This window comes from Coturnix japonica, chromosome 7, assembly GCF_054131305.1.
Source record: "Coturnix japonica strain WE chromosome 7, WE-NBRP24, whole genome shotgun sequence".
NCBI lineage: Eukaryota > Metazoa > Chordata > Aves > Galliformes > Phasianidae > Coturnix > Coturnix japonica.
This window is the reverse complement of record NC_140669.1, coordinates 14,589,998-14,611,207: the sequence shown is the minus strand read 5'-3', so window position 1 is coordinate 14,611,207 and position 21,210 is coordinate 14,589,998. Positions and strand designations below refer to the sequence as shown.

At 42.1% G+C, this 21,210-nt stretch overlaps 1 protein-coding gene across 2 annotated transcripts in view; it reads left to right on the top strand.

The window, feature by feature from the left end:
* OSBPL11 (oxysterol binding protein like 11) overlaps positions 1-19,503 on the top strand; it is a 28,954-nt gene extending 9,451 nt beyond the window's left edge. Inside the window, exons 2-14 of one of the 2 annotated variants that reach the window (XR_001556590.3) lie at positions 1,896-1,964; positions 2,400-2,575; positions 2,889-2,968; positions 3,896-4,078; positions 6,364-6,565; positions 8,986-9,131; positions 10,566-10,706; positions 11,432-11,930; positions 13,218-13,404; positions 15,837-16,019; positions 16,415-16,568; positions 17,560-18,731; positions 18,893-19,503. Coding sequence is in view for 1 of the 2 variants with exons in the window: in XM_015868697.3 (XP_015724183.2) it covers positions 1,896-1,964; positions 2,400-2,575; positions 2,889-2,968; positions 3,896-4,078; positions 6,364-6,565; positions 8,986-9,131; positions 10,566-10,706; positions 11,432-11,930; positions 13,218-13,404; positions 15,837-16,019; positions 16,415-16,568; positions 17,560-17,637 (2,098 nt within the window). In the remaining variant the exon portion in view is untranslated. Of the gene's footprint in view, positions 1-1,895; positions 1,965-2,399; positions 2,576-2,888; positions 2,969-3,895; positions 4,079-6,363; positions 6,566-8,985; positions 9,132-10,565; positions 10,707-11,431; positions 11,931-13,217; positions 13,405-15,836; positions 16,020-16,414; positions 16,569-17,559 lie in introns of both variants that reach the window. The other variant, XM_015868697.3, reaches the window with a different exon arrangement.
* The last annotated feature ends 1,707 nt before the right edge of the window (positions 19,504-21,210 follow it).

The following is a 21,210-nucleotide window of genomic DNA, read 5'->3' as shown; positions in this document are numbered from 1 at the left end:
TCTGAGGGCTGTGTTCCTGCTCAGCTGTTTGCTTGTTTGTTTGCTCCCAGGCTCTTACGCTGCCAAGGAAGTCGTTCTAAATACCAGCAGAGTTTCTCATAGCCTTGGGTAGGCTAATCTGTGCTGTACATGGGTGCTGAGGGTTTGTCCAGCCTCTGGCAGACTGAAACCTAAATATAGTCTCTTTGGCTTGCAGTTCTAGTATAGCGGCACGGACACAATTAAGGTAGAAAATAATTTAATCAATATTCTGCCCAGACTGGCAGAAAATCAAAAGACAAGAAAAGGCTCATTTAGCATGAGTTCATGTTCTGTCTTTCTGGGCAAATGAGTCAAGTGCTGCTTTGCTGTGGAAGTGCATCTCTGTCAGTTCTGCAGCAGGTTAGTTTTTTTCTCTGGACAGATCAGATCAGTTGTCTCATCATTCCCATTGAATGCTGTCTAACAATTTCAATCAGACTGTTTTAACTTACCATTGCTATCAGATGAATGGACTTCTGTGGCCTTACATACGGTTCTGTTCCTTTAATTTCAGGTTGTGGTCACTTCTGTGACTCCTGTAGCTGCTAAACATACCTGTGCTCTGGGCGGGTGGTGGATGGGGAAGCAGCAGCTGCTGCTGAGCCTGCAGGCTGCTGAGTGTCTGCAAAGCAAGAGTGAGGTTTGGATTCACTACACAAATGGAAATCAATTAGCCATGATGAGGGGTAATTTTCAGACGATTAAACGCAAGTTTATGGCTCTGCTGTCTCACAATTTTCTGCCAAATGATGACAGTGAGCATGTCTAAACTGCACAGCACTTGGGTGCCATAACAACAAATGAGGCGTCTGAGGGGTTGTGCTTGGTCATGTCTGCTTAGCGTTTTGATGCAGTTGAGATGCACGATAGCTGGGAGGACAGAGAGGATTCAGGCTATTACTTTTACCTGTGTAGTACCACTTAATGAGCTGCTACCAATTAAATTCCCAGATGGTCCCGCTGGGTTCTCTCCATTGTAGTACGTTGCTGTAATAGTGATGGCAGCAGTGATAACCAGCCGTATGCTTCTAAATGTCAGTTTGCAGCATTACTTCTTCTTCAAAAATATGCATTCTTCCACCTCTTCTTTGGATACCCCTTCTGAAAGTAGGGGCTTCCTCATATGGCAGTGATTTTCTTTGTTAGCAGCCTCCTAAACAGCTTCATTTCAGAAGTGACCATGTGTTGTCTCTGTAGTGATGTTAAGCTTCCACATCGAGTGCCTCCATTGGTTCTTGGTTTTGGTGGATGTCGCAAGTTCATTTTGAAAGAGAAACTACTGGACTTTCTTGCCAGGCCAGAGAAGGAGATGCTTCCAACTTGTTTTATATTTTGGAATATCTTGATGTGACAAGCACCTGCATGTTGTCTTCTGTGCAGCATCCGTGTTTGTTAGCGTAGTCAGGAAAGATTCTGGAAATTAAGGGTGCATACAGTGGGTTTGGTGGTATAGGAGTGCTTAGGGACCAGTTTTGGTTGGTGGCTGTGCTTGAGTTTCTCTGAAGGTAGTGAAAGTTTTGTTTACAAAGCTTGCTTAGATGAGTGTGAAGAGGTTTGCCTGTTTACCTGCAACTAATCCAGAGTGGCTGCTGGGTGAATCTCAGGCGTTGGTGAAACTAATTATGCCTTGGGATTATTTGGAGTTTGTCGAGTCCAATTAAACTGTCTTATGAAACCATGTCAGAAGTGAATCTGAAGCATTTGTTAACCATTGATATATTTTATTTTTTTTTAAAAAACAATTGTGACATTTAAAAATTGAAGGTAAAAGTTCATTTTCAAAGAACAGCTGATGATAAGATCATCATGTAAAGATCTGGACTTCATTTGGTGTTACTGTTATTTGATGGCTTTTGTTTTTCTTTCTGTGGTAGTGATCACATGGAAAATATCTGTGGCTACTTAATGAAGTACACCAATCTCGTCACTGGTTGGCAATATCGGTAAGCTTTTTTGTTTTGATGTTTTCCAGTAGTGGCCAGATTCTTATTCCCTCTGCATCACAGTGACTTGTCAATATGCTTATTGCTACTTGTCTGTTCTGTAACTATTCTATCCTTAATTTACATAGGTTAAGGGTGTATTAGGCCTTAGAGTTCCCCAAACTTTCAAAATCTTGTAATGGCATTCTTCTTATTCTCTTACTCTATAACATTCCTGATCTTTGAGGAAAATATTGCCAAGAATTTGTGGCCAGCCTTGTTGGGGATGTATTTCACATGGCTGGGGCCACAATGGCACGAGTCTTTAAATCCCAGTCTCATCTCCACTGACTTATAATGAAAGTTTTGAATTCTTAGCTTCTTCCCCCTTTGCCCACCTTTCTTAAAAGTAACAGCCCAGGCTTATTTTCTGTATTTACTTTGTCTCTATTGCAGGTTCTTTGTTCTAAATAATGATGCTGGCCTGCTGGAGTACTTTGTAAATGAGCAGTCTAGACACCTGAAGCCTAGGGGCACGTTGCAGCTAGCAGGAGCTGTAATTTCACCCAGTGATGAAGACTCGCACACCTTTACAGTCAATGCTGCCAGCGGGGAGCAGTATAAACTAAGAGGTAAGACTGCTGTTCTCAGGCAGGGGACTTTTCCACTAGAGGCACTCCTGACTTTTACCTGTGGCTGCTGTTCTGGGCTTGGCCGTGTGTCTGAAAGCAAGAGAACTCGTGCAGCAGGCTGTTGCAATGAGTGTTTTGTGTAAAACACACAGTGTTATAGCTAATCAGCAGATTTTTGAATCTAAAACTTGCTTAGCTGACCTGGAAAGTCCTCTGCCTATTTCAAAGAATTAATTGTTTTTTATTTGTTTGTTTGTTTTGCATGTACTTAAATATCTTCATGTACATGATCCTTTTGCTTTGCTTTTATTAGCTACTGATGCTAAGGAACGACAGCACTGGGTTAGCAGGCTGCAGATATGCACACAACATCACACAGAAGCTATTGGGAAGGTATTGTATGATTCATATTTTCCTGGGCAAAAATAATTTAGGGTGGTGAAAGAAGTAGGTGCAAATGCAACTCTCCCATTATCTAAAACAAATACTAGCAAAAGAGCATGCGGTTGGGCTTGGAACTCACAACAAGGAGCATTCCTCTGAGCAATAGCTAACTTGTAGTAGATGTATGCTTTAGGAATGAAATGAAGTGGCTTTACCTTGGATAATGTGTGTGGTCCCCTGTGACTGGGTGCTGGTGAGCTGGTATCCGATCAGGAAGCAGAGCTTAATGATCAGAGTAAAAGTGTAGCTTTTCCAGTGGTTTTTGCATTTTATTTAATTTTTATGGAAGGCTTTTCAGCCGGGGGCTTTTTATTTTCCTTTTTTTCTGTGTTTGAGAAATAAGCCCTTAGTTCTTCAACTGTTGCTTACCTTCGTTCTTTGTGGGGTGGTTGTGAATGCAGTATGTTCTGTAGAAGCTCCTGATTGCTATCAAATCTATATGTTATTTGAATAAAAAGCTTGCTTTTAAGCCATCTACAGGTGTATGATCCTGAGTTAATGTTTACTTCAAATGAACAGTTCAGACTGAAATTCCTTTCTCTCACATGTGAGCTCTACCCTTGCAGGACCCGTGGGCAGTTGGTTTCTAGAACTGTTGCATATCAAGAGCTAATTTTCAAGTCAGAAGTGATAGCCATTGATCCATCTCATTGCACTGATTCCTTATAATTAGACTATAAAACAGGGCATCTGTCATCAGTACAACATATTCCTTTTAGCAGTTGCTGCCAACACGTTTATGGCTTTGTCATCAGTTACTGCTCCTCTGAAAATCTGGGATTAAATGTTCTTCTGCATGGTTTAAATTAGAACGTTTGCTGGTTAATTATTGTAATTAATTGTAAATATTTCTCCATCTTCTTATTTATTCATCAGAACAACCCTCCTCTGAAATCTCGCAGCTTCTCTCTCGCATCCCAAGGAAGCATCAACTCTCCAGGGCTGCAGAGAAGACCTAGCCAAAATGCAGTTTCCTTTTTCAATGTTGGGCATCACAGATTGCCTGCTGGAAAAAAAGGTCCTATTCTGCAGCCAGATCACCTTGTAGATGTCCGAGAGGTCGGTATACCTGGAATTCTCTTGAAGGAACCGTTGTCTTATGTTTAGCATTGTGGAGAAATCTGCTGTTTTCATTAGATGCGTATATTGTCAGTCACATCTCCTAAACTATTCCTGCATAGCTGTGGGGTTACGTAATTTATCCTGGCTTGTTGTAAAATCATGTGGCGTGTATTCTGTGATCTTAGCAAATCTGGTGCTATAGGTAGTAAGGGTTCACCATCATGTGGTACGTTGCTAATGTGTCATATATTGTGCTTTTTCCAGTGCCAAGTTGTAGACCAATTCACTGAGTTGTTCTTTTACCTTGAATGACCTCTGTTATTTTGTAGACCAGTTTTGGTCTTAGTGAGCATTGTAGCATTAACAGTGTAATTAGCGTACCGCTAATTGGGATAGGACTTATTGGGAAAAGGTTTCTAATGGAGGGCTTTTTAATTTAGTGAATAAGGGTCTAGCAAGCATGAACTGTTAAAAATTACACTTAGAGAAACTGGGACAAGAGAATATTGTGTCGTTAACCCCAGAGTGTCTGTCTGGACGCTGTGGTAAATTCAGCAGTGGGAGTTTGTGAGTTGGGATGCAAAATGCTTTACCCTGGTAGGCATGATTCCATCATCTCTGTTCTTGATTTAAATCAAGTCCTGTGGTGTAATTATTCACTGGGTTGCACAGAGAGACTGTGTTCAAACCTCAGGATATGTGAACTTCTGTCCAAATCAGAGTCTTTTCTCTAAGTCAAGTTGAATGACTTCTCTTAGCTTTGCCAAGAGAGCATGAAATGAGTTGTTTCTTTGTTTAGTTGTTTCTTAGTTGGGCAACAATTTGATTGTATCAGCTTAAACTTCTTGACCCATATAAACAAGGAGTGCTCTGGATGTCAGCTTGCTTATCTTTTTGAAGCCAAAATGCTTGTTGGATGCATTTTTATCCAGTTAAAATGCTTGAAATAAAAGGCAGGTTACATTTGGGCATGCTTGTTACATTTGAGCTGAGTGTACTTTGAATGGTACCAGTTCAGTTTGAGAAGCTATGGCAAGAGCCCTTTTCACATTATCTGCTGCGTGCGGCTCTTTCTGTGAACTTCCCAATGGCTTGTGGTGCAGCTGTTCTGTCAGTCCCTTTCCCTTCTTGTTCTTCACCAAATAGCACTTCACCAAATGCTGCTGACTAGGATGCCTTTCAGAACAGGAGATCTGAGGGGATCTTTGTGCTGACTTGCTGTAAATGTAGGTGCATGCGTTTGCAAAATGACAGCTATAGCTTGCGTACTTCTGACCTCATTTTCTGTAGCAGTGCTTCTCTCCCCTACCACCAGCACTGTTTCTTTATTTTATGAATCTGAAAACACAAACAGGAAGAACCTTAAGCCTGTTCAGAGTACACTTGTAGAGAGGGCAGATGTGGCTGTTTGAATGTCAGCGCTGAGTATGACGTGGCTTGTCCTGCTGTCTGACCTGACCCTGGAATGAAGTGCTGAGTGAAGGTCACCAGAAGGGCTATGGGTGATTTGCCAGCCAATTCCTGTCCTTTTTTTAACCCAGAAGAAATTTACAAGGCATTGGGGGAGTGGCGGTAATGGAGACTTAAATCATATTCTTGTCTGAAAGCAGACAGGACACTGTTCTGGTGCTTACATAGCCCTGCCTGTGCAGATGTCCCTCTCACTGTTTGCTGGCTTTCTGCACTGCCACACCTGGGACAGGTGCCTGTGTGTGGATAACTGCACCTCTGAAGAGCCAAGTCGTCTGCACATTCACACCACAATGTACAATGTGGCCAAGCCCTAAAATGTTCCAAATACCACTCATTTATATCATTTGGTTGAAGACCACATGATGCTGTTTGGCTGGTGTGTGTTGGTGCTTTACCCCTGACAGTCAAATGATTTGTACTATTGCAGGTTGTGTAATGTAGGGTCCTGTTTCAGAGGAAGCAGGGAAGGAGACTGGGGGAGAGCAAGGGAAAAAAAAATAACAAGGAAAGCTGTAACTTGAGCACGCAATGAAGGTGAAAATTCTGCTGCTCTTCCTATTCCCTCTAAGTAAACAGTGTGATAGCAAACCTATGCTTAGCAGCAGTGTGGATGTTAATAAGCTGATATGTATTTCACTGAGAAATTTATGCAGCTGCATGAAGGAAAGGAGAAGTATGGTTAAATCTACACATACCTATGATGTTTTAGTTTTATTATCATTAAGTCATGTGGGACTCTGTATGCATGTCTGGCACATCACGCAACATGCTTCCGTCACCTTCTGATGCACACCTGCTTTGTTTGGTAGATGATGTCGCAGGCTGAGGGCCAGCAGAGAGACTTGATCAGGAGCATAGAATGCCTTCCTGTCTCCGGTCACCTTACGTCCTTGGATCAAGACCTATTAATGCTCAAAGCAACTTCCATGGCAACCATGAACTGCTTAAATGACTGTTTCCATATTCTCCAGTTACAACATGCTTCACAACAAAAGGGATCCTTACCAGCAGGTGGGTGTAGATGTTATAGGGTTTGGCTCCCAGCAAACAAGCATGAAGCTCTTCTCTCTTCAGCTCTGAAAATTGCTTGTCCCACTAAGTCTAGTTGTCCATGGGCAGGGGCAACTACTGTCTGCTTTGTTACTTATGAGCTAGTCTACATTTACTCACGTTGAGTAGAACTCCTGTACATATTTCCCCTCTTGTGTATTGACTTCTCTACTAAGGAAGTCTGTGATAGCTGCATAAGTGAAGCAACTGATTGTTACAATGATCTCATGGCAGAAGAAAGTCCATTAAGGCTTATTTACGCGCTTAATGCCTACTGTAAGCATTTACATATGCAAAGCTTTAATTTCTGGCTAAGCATTAAAACAACAAAGCTCTGAGTTCTCTTACTGACTTTGTAAGCAACAAGCTTTGTGGATACTCCAATGCTTCTATTATGCAACAGCTGTGTTAGACTAAGTATGCAATAAACTGCACATAAGTTGTCACTTTATCTTTCTCATATTCCTATCATTTTTGTGGTATTTGCTTTGGCAAAGCATATTATTCTAAAGCTATCATTAGTTTAGCTTTCCACACAAAAATAGTGTTTGTTGTATTGATGTAGTTTATTTTAAATGGCGATGGGTTTTAGGAGGGACACTGTGAATAGGACAGGTTAACTCTTGCTGTATTTCAGTTCAAAAATGATTTTTTAGAAAGAACAAGCTGGATGGCATCTCTCCAAATCTTAGTCTGACTCCCAAGTTAGTCACACTGAAGGAACTTTCCCTGCTCCTGGCTAATTTGTAATAATCAGTGTGTAAAGATGGGAGATGCACTCTCTTTGGATCATCTTTTTTCTTTGGTGTGGGCTCTAAAGGTGGCTTTTTGTTTGTTTTGCCTTTGAACCATTGCTACTTGTGGGGGGGTGGGAGGGAAATCAGCAGTGCTCATTGAGCCCTACTTTAACTTCAGAAGTTCAGTTTTGTGAGGAAGAATGCCAGTTTGCTATAGGTGTAGAAGTGGGTCAGGGAGGGAGAAACAAACAAGGAACCCGAGAAGAGTGGAAATAGTGCCCAGGTGTTTTGAGGTGCCCCAAAAATCAGACTCGGAGATGAATAGGGAAGTTTCAACTATTGGCTTGAATTTCAGAAGTGTGAAGTGATGAAATCATGTAGTGAATTAAACAAAAAAGACTTTTAGGGGATGGGGAGATGGCAGGAAAGGAGAATAGGTTGTGTTACCTGAAGTGGTTGGGGACAGATTTGAACGTGATATTCCAATGGTAGACAAGTGTTGGTGTGGTATCCTGTCCTGTCTATCATTACAGCATACTTCAAACCACTTTTAAAAACCCCCTAGCATTTAGCAGTGAAATGGAATAGAACTTCTAAGATTCTTTTAAGAAACTGATAGCATAAAATGGGGGATAGCTGTTGAATCTGAGCCAATGCATAGGCAGCGAGCATGCTTTACATGCAGTCTAGAATGCACACATAGATTCTTGCATGCTTACAAGCTGTACATTTTTTTCCCCCTGCCCCAGTACTTTTCCTGGTGGAAATGTTCTCATTTAAATTTCCTCTGCTGAGGCTGTGACCTAGTTGCAGGTAACTGCAGAGCTCTGCAAGGAGAGAGAGGATTGTGGATATCATAGAAAGAGAGCACATTCTTTCTGATGCGGGTTCGGAAGTGCAGTAGGATGCGTTATCAGTTCTACCAACGGGGACTTGTGCAGCAGTTCAGTGCTTGCAGCCTTGTCACAGTTTGTTTTGATCCAGTAAAAAACTTCAAGAGTCACCTGTCCATTTATTAGCCTCTGGAAAAGAATGGAACATTTGCATTATTAATGAGGAACTTGATCTATCCTAATAAATTAGCTGGGAGTAACTGGAGATACCGGAGTCATTGAGTGGGTAAATAGCTTTCCAAGCCCTGCAGCTTTTTTGAGCAACTATTATTTATTCAGCAGCATGCGCCTGCCTCCTTTGCAGCCAAGAAAAGATAAGTACCCTCTCCAGAGAAAACATTGGCAGCAAAACTTTTTCTTGTTTGGCTTTTTTTAGTCTAGAAGGGAGCTGGGCTTGAAAAGGTGATAAACGGTTTGCTTTTTTTGTATGAGTTAAAGAAAACCTCAAGGGTTACGTTCCTGTCGATTGGGTTCTTCCTGGAGTGTCTGATTACACCTTGCCTGACACCAGAGGGTTGCTCCAGTCCAAGTTGCACATATTACAGCTTGCCAATCGCAGGGTTTGTGCTAATGATCGCCGAAGGTGGTGTCTCGTTGCACCACCTTTGTTCGGTGGCTGCTGAAGGGATTGGCTGCAGGAGGATCTCGCTGCTTTCAGCTTCTCCTTCAGAAAGCTGTTCTGGGGGCGACCGCTGTCCGCTGCCCTGGTGGAGGATGAGCAAGTTTCAGCGCAAACTTTCTTTTGCTTCAGGAACGACGATCAGTTGGTTGGAACCAAAGATCTCTTTGTCAAACCACTTCAAAAATGGGGCAGCTCAGAATTTCCCAGCAGAGATAAACAAGCCAGCATCTGTCAGAGAGGAGCAGTCCGTTGCGGAGCCCTGCCAGCTAACAAGGGTAAGGTAATGTGAAAATCCTCTTTCTGCGGGGAGTTTTTGAGGAATACCTGATCACCTTATGAGAAAATGATTTAAATGCAGTTCTACTCATACTTTTCAATTAGCTGCATTGGAGGAGGAGCGAGTGCAGTTGCAGTAAATTAAAGTTTCATGACATGCTTTTCAATGAATTTTGCAGCTTATTCTAAATAGCTGCCATGGGAAACCAATTGGGACAGTAATGCCAGGTGTTGAAAGGCACTGTTCCTTTGCGTGTTGATCTAAAACAGCTGGAAGCTGGAGTCTGGAAGACCTAATTGGAATTTGTGGCACTCAGAATATAGGCCCAAGAAGAGCTGCCTATGCAGAATGAGAGGAAAAAAATTGCTCATCTCCAGCTATTATATCTTCCCATCTTTCTTTTTCAGCTCTTGCTGCATGTGTTTTTCTTAATGTGAGCGACTCTTGTCACTTGGCTTCAGGATGGCTTAATATTTCTGAAATACAACTACAGTCTGTATCATTATAACTGTCAAAAAGAATATGAAGTGCAAAATAATCCAATATAAGAACAGGATTGTTTAAGAAAGATGTTTTTCTAGCTGAGGTAGAAAACTGTAATTACATTCTTTCTATACCACTTGATTCCTCACAGTTCTTTATGTGAGGCTGCTATTGTGAAAAGGTCACACATGGCTGCTTATCTCTGCAGCAGCATCTGTTTCACTTTGCTGTCTTACAGCAAAATGGCATCTGAAACATCTTTAGGTTTTCATTTTATGTCAGTTTTTAAGTAGGTCATTAAGTTTAAATGGGGGGGGGCAAAAAACAACAAGCAAAACCGAACAACAAATAATCAGGAGTTCTCAAATGTATCCCTTTGATTCCTTCCTCCTTCTAGGCATTTTAGCTCAAACTCAGTTACATATTAATGCATGTCACTGTCTGTAGTTGTGGCATGATCAGTATTATCTCTATCACTTTTCATGGGTGTTTTCAGCTCTCCTATTTTTGGTAGTAGAACAACACAACATCCTTGGAATGGACTTGCTCATACCGCAGCGGGGATGGAGCTTGATGATCCTTAAGGTCCCTTCCAACACAACCCAATCATTCTGTGATTCTGTGTGACACTGTACTGTTCATCAGGTTATGGGCTCTGCATGAGGACATGGACCCTTGTGCTTTCTGTGGTGATTGGGTGGTGAGGAATTTGCCTTGAGCTGCTGATCCAGGGGGCGGCCGTAGGGCAGATCCATATTATTACCATCTCATGGCACTCAGGGCTTCACCCCTCTGCTCCTGCCCAGTTGTTTGTCCCAGGATGTTCTGCAGGTATCTGGATTTGGTAAATCTCTTGTATCATACAATGGAGAGTTACAAGAGGAAGTTCTTTTTGGATACTGTCTGCATAGATACATCTTTGAGCTGATGTTTATGGCTCTTATTCCAGGAACCTGAAGAAATAAATTCAGATGAGGAGCTGGAGGACCTCTGTGATAACAAAGAAGATGATCTAGGAGGAGTGGAGGAACAGCGCAGTGTTATCTTGCACCTCTTGTCTCAGCTGAAACTTGGCATGGACTTAACAAGAGTAAGTAACTGAAGTGTGGAGACGCCTCTTTGAATGCAACAGACTAAAATGAACTGTTTGATCTCCTGGTTGAGACACTCTTGGCTTGCTTACTACAATAAAGCTAATTATATGACATTAATTGCCACTACAGGGAAGGAAAAGACTGATAACACATCTTTCTTATACTAAAATATTTTTTTCTTGGTCCAGCAAAAGATATCCCTTCTTTTTTATTACAGTAGTGGGTATAGGTGGGAAAGTATAAAATCTTCTGTTCAAAGGTAGAGGGTTAGCTTAATTTATTATTTCTGATAAGCGCGTGCCCTGTTTTCTGTGGTGTGAGAGAAAGCAGGCTCTCAAGAATATTGTCACGGCTTGTGTGCTTTTTCTCTTTATTACACATAACCTTTCCTAACCTCTACTCTGAACCTTCCTTGTTATAGTTTCAGCTCTGTCCTGCCTGTTTGCTACTGTATGGGAATGTGGAACGCATCCCTTTCTTCACAGCTGATTTATTTATTAATGAGGGGTACTTAGTCCCTTACCTATTGGATTCTTTCCCCTTGTCAAGCACTTTCCTAGCATCCATGATCACCCTACTTTGCTCATACCTTCAAAGAGGGACAATAAGGTCTAATATGAAAGTGCAGCATCTGAAGCAAGACAGAATCCTCCACTTGAGAACTGTTCTGAAACTGCCTGCCTTTTCATTTCACTGACTACAGCTTTTTGCTTTATTTCAGGTGGTTCTTCCCACTTTCATTTTAGAGAAGCGATCGTTGTTGGAGATGTATGCGGACTTCATGTCCCATCCAGATCTCTTCATTGCGATCACGAATGGCACCACCCCTGAGGAGAGGATGATCCGCTTTGTTGAGTATTATCTCACTTCCTTTCATGAAGGTCGCAAAGGAGCTATTGCAAAGAAACCATACAATCCTATAATCGGGGAAACATTTCACTGCTCCTGGAGGATGCCAAAGAGTGAAGTAGCCGCTGACAGCGGCAGTAACATATCTGCTCACTCTGCCTCTGAGCAAATAACTTTGTCTAAAGATGTGGAAGGCCAAGCAGAGTCGGACTACTACACAGTAAAGTTTGTAGCCGAGCAAGTGTCCCACCACCCTCCCGTCTCAGGGTTTTATGCTGAATGTGTGGAGAGAAAGATGTGTGTCAATGCTCACGTCTGGACAAAGAGCAAATTCCTGGGAATGTCGATAGGGGTGACAATGGTTGGTGAGGGTAAGTGGAACGTTTTTCCTTTATTTGTTTGATGAAGCTGTTGAAAACACTGATTTGAGAGAAAATTCAACGCTGTGCATCTCTGGCAGAAATAGAAGTGGATACTGTGTGGTAGCTTTGTTTCAGAGGTGTTCCAGAAATATCTTTTTGCAGGTATTCCACTTGCTGCCATGGGTTTTCAGGCTTTTTTTTCTTCTGGTTTTCCTTTAATATCACATCTGAAAGCCTTTATGTACAGTCACCCGGTGGTTTTTATGCTTTATAAAGCACAGGAGACAACTAAGTTCTCATTATAAACAGCAGGCTTGAGGGGAAAAATAGATAAGTTTATGCTTTGCCAAAGATCAGGAATATATTGGAATTCAACTTTAGAACTGAAGGGCAGTAAGTCTAAACTGGTCTTTGTGAATGTTTCCAAAGCACTGCGTGAAATAGCTTGCACTGGGTCTTTGTTAAAAATAAACACTACTCTATTTGCATGTATTGCACTCGTCTTCCTATTGAACTTCATATTCTCTTCAGCTATGGAAATTAGATCCTTTAGGAGCAAAGTAGGTAGTTTCTCTTGAGTAGTAACTCTAATTCAAGAGATGAGACAGCATCACCCATTATGTTTCTTGCGTATATTGCCCAGCAGCTGGGGGCATGTAGGTTTAGGCACTTGGGTGTCAGCTGGATACCTGACAAAGAGTGAGCGTGACAGGGGTATGGAAGGGATATCTCAATGCTTTGTATGTACCAGGTGATTTCAGAAGTGAATATCTCCTTTTGAGCATTTCTGGTACCATCAATTTGAAAATGTATGTCAGAGGTGCAGTGTTGGCACGCTGCAGAGGCATGGCTTGATGCAGGCAGCAGTCAGCTGCCATACTGTGCTCTTGTAAAACAGGAGTATTATCCTTCCTCAAGGACTGCAGTTCAGGGTATTTATTCATTCTTTCCTTTTGGCTGCATAAATGTTGTTGTGCTCCAGAGCTCTCTGTAAGACTGTGACAGCCCTTTAACGTTTGACTGAGAAGTATGTTGCACTGCACAGCATAGTATTTTGTGGATAGATATTATTAGGATAAATCTCATCTCAATAAAGAAACGTGTGTGTTGTGTTTTACTGAAAGCACTAACCTGAGCATCTGGAATCTGTAATAAATGTCACTTTTGGGTTGGTTTTTTTTTTTTGGCATGAAGGAACCATGAGGAAAAGTAGTCAGATGTAGTTCTGTCTGTGTTTCAATAACTTGCCTGGTCAGTTCTAAAACAGTGCTCATTTAAGGATGTTTCTTTGCACAGGTCTCCTAAGCCTCTTGGAACATGAGGAAGAATACACGTTCTCTCTGCCCTGTGCATATGCTCGATCAATTTTGACTGTTCCCTGGGTAGAACTGGGAGGAAAAGTCAACATAAACTGTGCAAAGACAGGATATTCTGCAAGTATTAACTTCCACACCAAGCCCTTCTATGGTGGGAAATTGCATCGGTGAGAACACTTCTCTATTTTTCCCACATAAGTCTGTGCTCTGGAGTTCCAGCAGCTCTGTATCTGCCTTTTTTCTGTGTGCTAAGTGTTTCAGTAGCCCAAGTAGCTATCAGTGAGTACTGTGCTCTGAAACAACATCCTAGCTGCATCTTGTGATCCTCAAGGAACAGTGAGGTTACATTTAAAGGCAGTAAAGAAATCCTTAGCTTCTCTGACTCTCAGTTCAAACCATTAGGAAAGCAGAGCTCCTAGCTCCTTTTCCCAACTGCTGTAGGTCTCTTGCTACTGAAATGAGTTGGTTGGCATGTTGCAGGATTCACAGCATGCTTTGTAGTTAGCTGAGTGGCCTTGAGCTTTTTCACTTTGAGTACCTCAGCAGTACTATATGGAAGGAGTCTCCAGCTTGTGTTTAATCAAAAGGTAAAAACAGTGCAGAGAAACAAATCCTATCAAGTTTAAGCAACTTGAGGAAAATCTCTAGGCAGAAATACCTGTCAGCTTCTGTTTCATTTCTTTCCTTAAAGACCAGAATGTTCACTCTTGTAGTGTCCTCATGTACACCCCTGCTGAGAGACTAATGGATAACAGAAGATCAAGGGGAAGTTTGCTTGGGGTTACTTCCAAGAAATCCCTGTAAACATCTGTGCACTTGGTTCAAAGCCTTTTAAAACTCATCAACAGTGGTGTTTTTAGGGATTCCTATGGTAAGACTGCATGTTGCAAGGTTAGCCTTGTGCTATTACAGTGACAGTGAGTTAAGGAAAGGAAAGTGGAGTGTTAGGCTCACATGGAATGTGTGAATGCAGAGCATTTTGCTCTCAGACATTTACTGGACAGCACTTGTTTAAACCTTTCCCTTAATGCCCAAGATGCAGTAATGAAGTATGTAACTGCCCGGCCCATCAGGAGTTCTGAAACATGGTTTGGACTCTCAGATTGCAAAAATTCATCAGGGGAGAAAAATACTTTTTCTGGAATATTAGGGCAGGGACCCACTTCTAGCTTAAAAGAAAACAATAAAACACCCAGGCCTTCATCCTGAAGTGCCTTGTCCCTTACATTCCCAGATGTGCTTTGATTTTTCCTTGCAGCCAAAGCTGACCATCTCAGTGACACCTGGAGAACCGAAGCTCACGTGTGCAAATGCTACAAGTGAAACAGAGCAAAAGCAATGTGTCATTTGAGGTCCTTATTTGCATTGCTTACAATACAGCTTCCACCTTCCAATCACTCCAGTAAAAATGTAGCTGTAGGATGCGTTTTTAAGTTAATGATTCAATTTCAGCACATGTTCCGCTTGCCTCTGTGAAATTAGTGGATGTAGAGGCTTTTTTAGACAGATCCATTCAAGGCACTGCAACTATTGGAAATCTGATGCAGTAATGATTGACCGTTGCCAAAAGAATCGCTTGATGGGGAAGCAGCAGAGTTGTCATGGTTACACAGAGTGCAAGTAAGTTGCTATGGCAATGTTATAGATTTGTGTGACCCTCGCTGCCAGACCTCAGCTGGGTGTTGGCTGCTTGGCCCTGTGCCCCTTTAGCTTGATCAAACAGAAGATGATAGTAATCACAGGTAGCCAGGCGTATGTCAGTCACACCAAGCCTGCAGACAAATGCTCCCAGGCTTTGTCACTAGTATTAGATCAGGCAGATATCACATTCTGCAGTGTGGGAATGGTTGTGTCATTGAGTAATACAGCAGGAGGAAATGTGGGTCACAACAAGAGTTTAATTTAGCAGCTCAGCACTGCGCCTTGTAATGCTGCACGAGTGATAAAACTTCTTTTGTTTTGTGCCAGGTAGAGACTGTAATTTTATGATTGATTTTAAAATACTGGGTTGTCAGTGCTCTGCTGTCACCACTTAGGAATATTTAAGAGCGCAGCCTTGTGGAGATGTGACTGTGTTGTGTGACCTGGATGCTTCTTGGCGCTCAGTGGATACAGCCTGGAGGAGGACAGGGGCTTCACCCCATTCATTACCTTCAGTGAGGTGTGAGAGTCTCAGGGAGAGAAAGCAGCATGAGGGGAAGGGCTGTTTGCCCGTGGCCTGCTCTTTTGGTTGTTTTCAGAAACTCCTACCCACTTGTTGACTTCAGGAGGCATACGCGTGCTCTTACTGCTCACGTTCCAAATCTAGCTTGTTTTTACAAGCAAATCTTAAACTTTGGTAATATTTAACGGTGCTTGAAACAGTTTTAAGCTGAAGCCAAAACCAAAGCACTTTCCTGGGTAACGCAGAAGGAGCTGGAGCAATGAAGAAAAGTCTCTTTGCTCTCTGAGCTTCTTCATGCTGATGCAGTTCATGTAACTAATGTTTGTCAGGACAGTGTGACAGGCATAAAAACTCATTTGGAATGAGGTTGATTAATGCAGTGAATGGTCTATAGGTGTCTCTGACCGTGGACTTTTAACAATAACAATTTCCTAGAGTCACGGGTGAAGTGAAGCAGAACGCGACCAACACGGTGGTGTGCAGAGTGCAGGGGGAGTGGAACAGCGTGCTTGAATTCACCTACAGCAACGGGGAGACTAAATATGTGGACTTGACAAAACTGTCGGTGACACGAAAACGAGTCCGGCCCATCGAGAAGCAAGGACCATTTGAATCTAGGTAAAATGCATACATTTATCTTTGTCTGACCTTTTTTGTTGTGAGTGGTCTGCTGAATGCCTTGGGGAAACCACATAGCTGGGCAGTGCTGGCTGAGGAAAGTCCTTACAAGAAGCTGCCTGTTGAGTAACACTGCCATAGCAAATTCTAGAGGGTGTGCAGACCGGCATTAGATGGGTGCAGCTAAAGCCTCATAGCCTTTATCTGTTCCCGTAGGTGTGAGGCTCAGCCACAAGCCTCTCCACCTGTGTCACACCGTCACGCTTTGTCTTTTGATGGTTTGCTGTGCAGAGAGCAATTATATTGGAAGAACTGCATGCAGTGATCCTGTCTTGTATTTGAGGTGGTGAGCTAAGGAAACTTTGGAAAACTAAAGTTAACAACTTGGTTTCTAGGAGGCTGTGGCAACATGTAACCGAGTCTCTGCGGGATGGAGACATCGATAAAGCTACAGAGCACAAGCGGGCCCTTGAAGAACGACAGAGGAATGAAGAGAGGCTTCGTGCTGAAACAGAAACTCCTTGGTGTACTAAATACTTCATTAAAGAAGTAAGTCCCAGAGTAGTTAGCTGGCAGAGGCAGAGCTACAGTAGAAACAGGTGCATGTGTGGGTGTGTTCTTGTATCTTATCATTTAGTTACCTGGGATGCATACTGGTAAGGTAACACGTGAGCTCCTAAGTCTGATTTACCCTTCATTTCCCAAACACTGTGATTTGTTTCCCAATTACTCTGTAATTAAATGTTTGTCTGTTTTGCAGTTATCTCTTTTTTACTGAGCACTTCTCCACGTCACGTGGAAAGTGGCTTCACTTGTCTGTGTTGTATATAAGTAGACTGCCACAGTAAATTCCTGAAGAAATTAATCAGCAGTCCTAATTGAGCTCATGTTATGGCTGTAGTACAAAGACAAATAATAATTGTTAGCAGAGAAGGAAGAGGTGCTCACTTTCAGCTTTGAACTTATTTTCTGGCACGTTGAGTTTTGGATGGAGGTTATGGGCTGGGCTATTGAACAAATATTGCAGTAGTGGTGGTATTAGTTTTGTATTCAGGCTTTTAACAGGTTGAACTGCAGGCTGTGCAGGAAGGACTACTAGTATGGTAACTTTTGAAATAGACATCATCCAGGTGATACTATACGCATACAGATGTTGAGTGTAAAGCAGAACTATGTGATTTCCAGGAACACAGTTGGGCTGTGTTAGAGCTGGTAATGGTTGGTTGGTTGTCCCTTTGCTGGTGTCTTGGTTTGGCTTTTTAACAAAATCTGGACCATGGAGTTGAGAAGAGTGTCTTTCTGTGTGGGTTAATTGCCAGTGCAGTTAGTTCCTAGAGCTCAGCTGTGGCTCAGCTGGAGTCGTGCATGCTCTGAGGCAGGCTCAGTAGCCTGTGGTGTAGATCTCTGTCTTAATCTGCATGACATAAAATTCTAAGTGATGTCCCTTTGTTTTTTTCACAGCTATTGGTGTTGTAGTTGTACTAAGAGGATTCTGCTGAGGCAGTCTCTGTTGTAACTGTATTTTCTCTTTAAATTGCAGGGAGATGGCTGGGTTTATCATAAACCCCTTTGGAGAGCAGCCTCTGCCGTGCAAACTCAGCAAACGGACGCTAACTAGAAAAGCTGCTTAAAGATGAGTTTCCCATTTCTGATATTCTTTTTCTGTCTCTCAAAATGCAGTAATCACACTGAGTGTTCCCTTTTTATATAATAGCGAAAGCTTAAATGAGCATAAGGAAATAAACTAGGGCACTTTAAAGCTATTCAGAACAAGGTCGTAGAGACAAACTTGCCAGGTACACATTCAACCGACTTGCTTTTTGTATGATCCCGAAGATTTTATCTGACTTGTGTAGGAGTCTTCTAATTAGGTCTGTCTGATTGCAAAAGCTGCCTAACAGAAGGTACTGTTTGGTTTTTGGAGTGACGTGGGAACTTCTTTCTACAACAAGCTCTATTTAATAACTGAAGTATTCTCAGTACCCGTGTAGACAACAGCAACCAAAAATTGCTGCCTTTATGCCCAGCATTAGACCTTCGTTGGCAAAAAACAAACAAACTGGAGAGGTGCTTGGAAGATGTGCCTGAAATCAGTGTTAAGAACCAACTGGACTGTGGATTGTGGGAACTTCTTTCTTCAGAGAGAATGCGTGCATGCATCGGAGGAACATGGAGTACATATAGAGACTACCTTTCTTTTTTTTATGGATTTATAAAGGCAATTAGAATTGTAACCATGGAGAAATTTTTTTTCCTCTGAAACATTTTAATATACTTGAAATAATTGACTTGAATGGAAAAAGTAATTTGAACACTTTTCAACTCCTAACTTTATTAAATCTTCGAGTAACCTTTTTTTTCCCCCCCTCCTGTTGTGATGTAATGAGGTTTGGCCTTTTCCATCTTCGCTTCCGAGGACTGAGGCTTTCAAACAGAACAGAAAATACACAGTTTTGTATTTAAATTTCTCGACCCCGTCTGATCATCGCAAAGGTGAAGTATCAGTGTTACGAACTGTCCTTTGGGTTGTTTTGGTTTCTCTCCTGTGGTGTCATTCAGAACAAAGCAGTGAAACGTGACCTGTGAACACACAGACTTAGAGGTTTTGGTTTTTCATCTTAGATATTATTAAAAACAGCAAAACAGAGCTGATAATGCTGAAGACTGGGTATTGATTTGAAACTCCATCTGGTATCAGGAAACCGTATTCAGGTACAAAAACATCCTTTTTTTTTTTTTTTTTTATAACTATTTTAAAGAATTGCTGGCAATTAAGATTAGTACTTATTATGGCTTTCGTTATTGTTGTAACTACGAGCTACCTTAATTTTTTCCGACAGTGGTGCCTTACTCTGTTTTTTCTTCTGATGTAGTCTTCCAGTCAGTGTATATAACATTATCTGCCACCTCCCAGCCATGGCAGTGGCTGCACCCGATCCATCCTCATGAGAACTCACAGCTTTTGTGATCTGGTAAGATGTTTTCTGTGGAGAAGATACAAGTGTAAGAGTGCATCAGAAGGTTTAAATCATCACGTTAACTTTAAGACAAACTCTACATTGTGCGAAAAGAAGTTGGGTTTATGCACAACTATCTTAATTTTTTTCTTGAATTTCTTTTTGTTTTTGCTGTGAAATGCACTGAGATCTGAAGGCGAGTCGTAGTCCCTTTGTGAGAATTGGGGGTGGGGGTAATAAAACTACAAAATGATTGGTTTGTTCTGTTTGCTTTACCTAGAGATCAGGTGGCCAGGAAGAGTAGATTGTTGTCTTTCATGCTGGAGGTATGTCTGGGCTTTCGCTGGCCCTTATAGCAGGATATGTTGGCACTGTGCACTTCAGTAGGAACCGTATTCTCCAGCAGAAGAATGTGTTTTGGACCCCGCTGTCTTGTTTGTGATGTTCTATACAATTACCCTGTCTTCATTTTTGGATACCTACTGGGCATTTTCATGTTCAACCAGGAATAAAAAATATATATGAAAGCAGTGGGTCTGGTTTTTCCTTGTCTTTGAGTCTGCAGCCCATCTGGGCTGTGCTTCTCAGGCAGTTGGAGCATTTGGGGTAGGAATCACGGTGGCAGAGCATGAGCTTTCTCAGCTTAGGAGTTCTTTGGTACCTGCACTGAGCTGTGGATAGTAGAGGGAAAGAAAATAAATGGACAACACTCCACATTTCCTGGCTGTTTTCTCTCTGCCATGTAACAGATACCCTTTAAATAAACAGCAAGGGTGGTGCCAGGTCCAGCTGGTTCCTGCTGGGATCACTGCAGCATTAACTAGACTGACTTCCCTGGATTACACTCAGCTGATAAACTTGTCTGTGTTTGAATACAAACCTGTGATTCAGCTGCTGAGCTCTGCCTATAACTTTGACTTGGGAGTTTGGCTGAGAAGCTCCTGTGTTCGGCCATGAACGTATTTGTGTTCTTTGTATAATATCAACCAAGTTATTTCTCTTCCACCCTCATCTGGTGTGCCTGTGGTTTCGTGCTAAGAAAGCTGTTACTAATTTTGTCATGTAGAAACAGGCTGGCCCTGAAGTAGTCTTAAAATATGAGACGATCCCTTTTAACGTGGGAGCTGCTAGGAAAATAACATCTTCCTTTGCTCAGATGGTCACAAGAACTGGAATGACTTTGTGATGTGGGATTAATAATGATGCAATTCTCTGGTTTCTTCTGGAAACAAAGGATGGGATTCAAAAATAGCTGAAGAAAATTCTAGCTGCTGAATATCCGACTCAGGTTTTGACATTTATGTGATTCTTCTAAGAGCTGCAAGTACTCAGCAGACTAATGCGTATTTTTAACACTGACCAGATTTGATTCTCTTGCATAACTGCTGTTGTTTCCGTCTTGTACCTTCTGGAGTGAAGGGAAAAGAGATCACTGCCGCTTCCTGTGTAGGTACTTCATAGAACTACAGTGAGTTGAATGAGGAGCGTGGCAAAACATAGGCTTTAGCCTTCTGTTCCTTTCTTTATGGTGTGATTCAGCTCCAGTGCAGTTGAGCAAAGTTCTTGCTGGTCCTAGCTAATTTAGGGCTCCCTGAGACTTAAACAGATCTTGGAGCCCTCCTCGGGGCGTTCCCTGCTGAGCATGAAAACTGAGTGTGATGCATTGCTTGTGTTTAATGCATGCATTCAAGTGTATGATCTGGAATATGTGATTATTGACTTGGTTTTCACTGTTGGTAGTAATGGCCATTATTGGAAGCTAGAGTTTATTTTCAGTAAAGCTTCTCAATCTGTTCCCCTCTGTGTGCCTGAAAGCCTTCTTTTGAGAAGAAATCTGCAGTGTCGAGCCTAAAGGGAGGCCTCCTTCTCTAGGGTTTCCATTTCAGCCTTCAGAAGCGGAGGAGCAATTGTCGACTTCCAGTTTGCACCAGTTGATTCCCCTCTGTGTCCCAGTCACCTCTGTAAGACCAGACAGAGACTTAGAAAGCCTCTCAAACTGAACTGGGAAGAAGTAGTAAATATATTCATTGTTGCTGTGTCCAAACAACTTGATGCAAGTTTTCACTCAGTGGTAAAGGAAAGAAGGATTTGATGGCTTAGAGGGTGTTTGGTGTGAGAAAAGCTGCCAAGTGCCCCTTGTTCCTCCTGGGCACACAGGGAGCTGTCATTAATGTGTTAAGTGGGACTGATGTTAGGTGTGTGTGCAGAATAGTGTTGCTATGGTGAACTGGAGA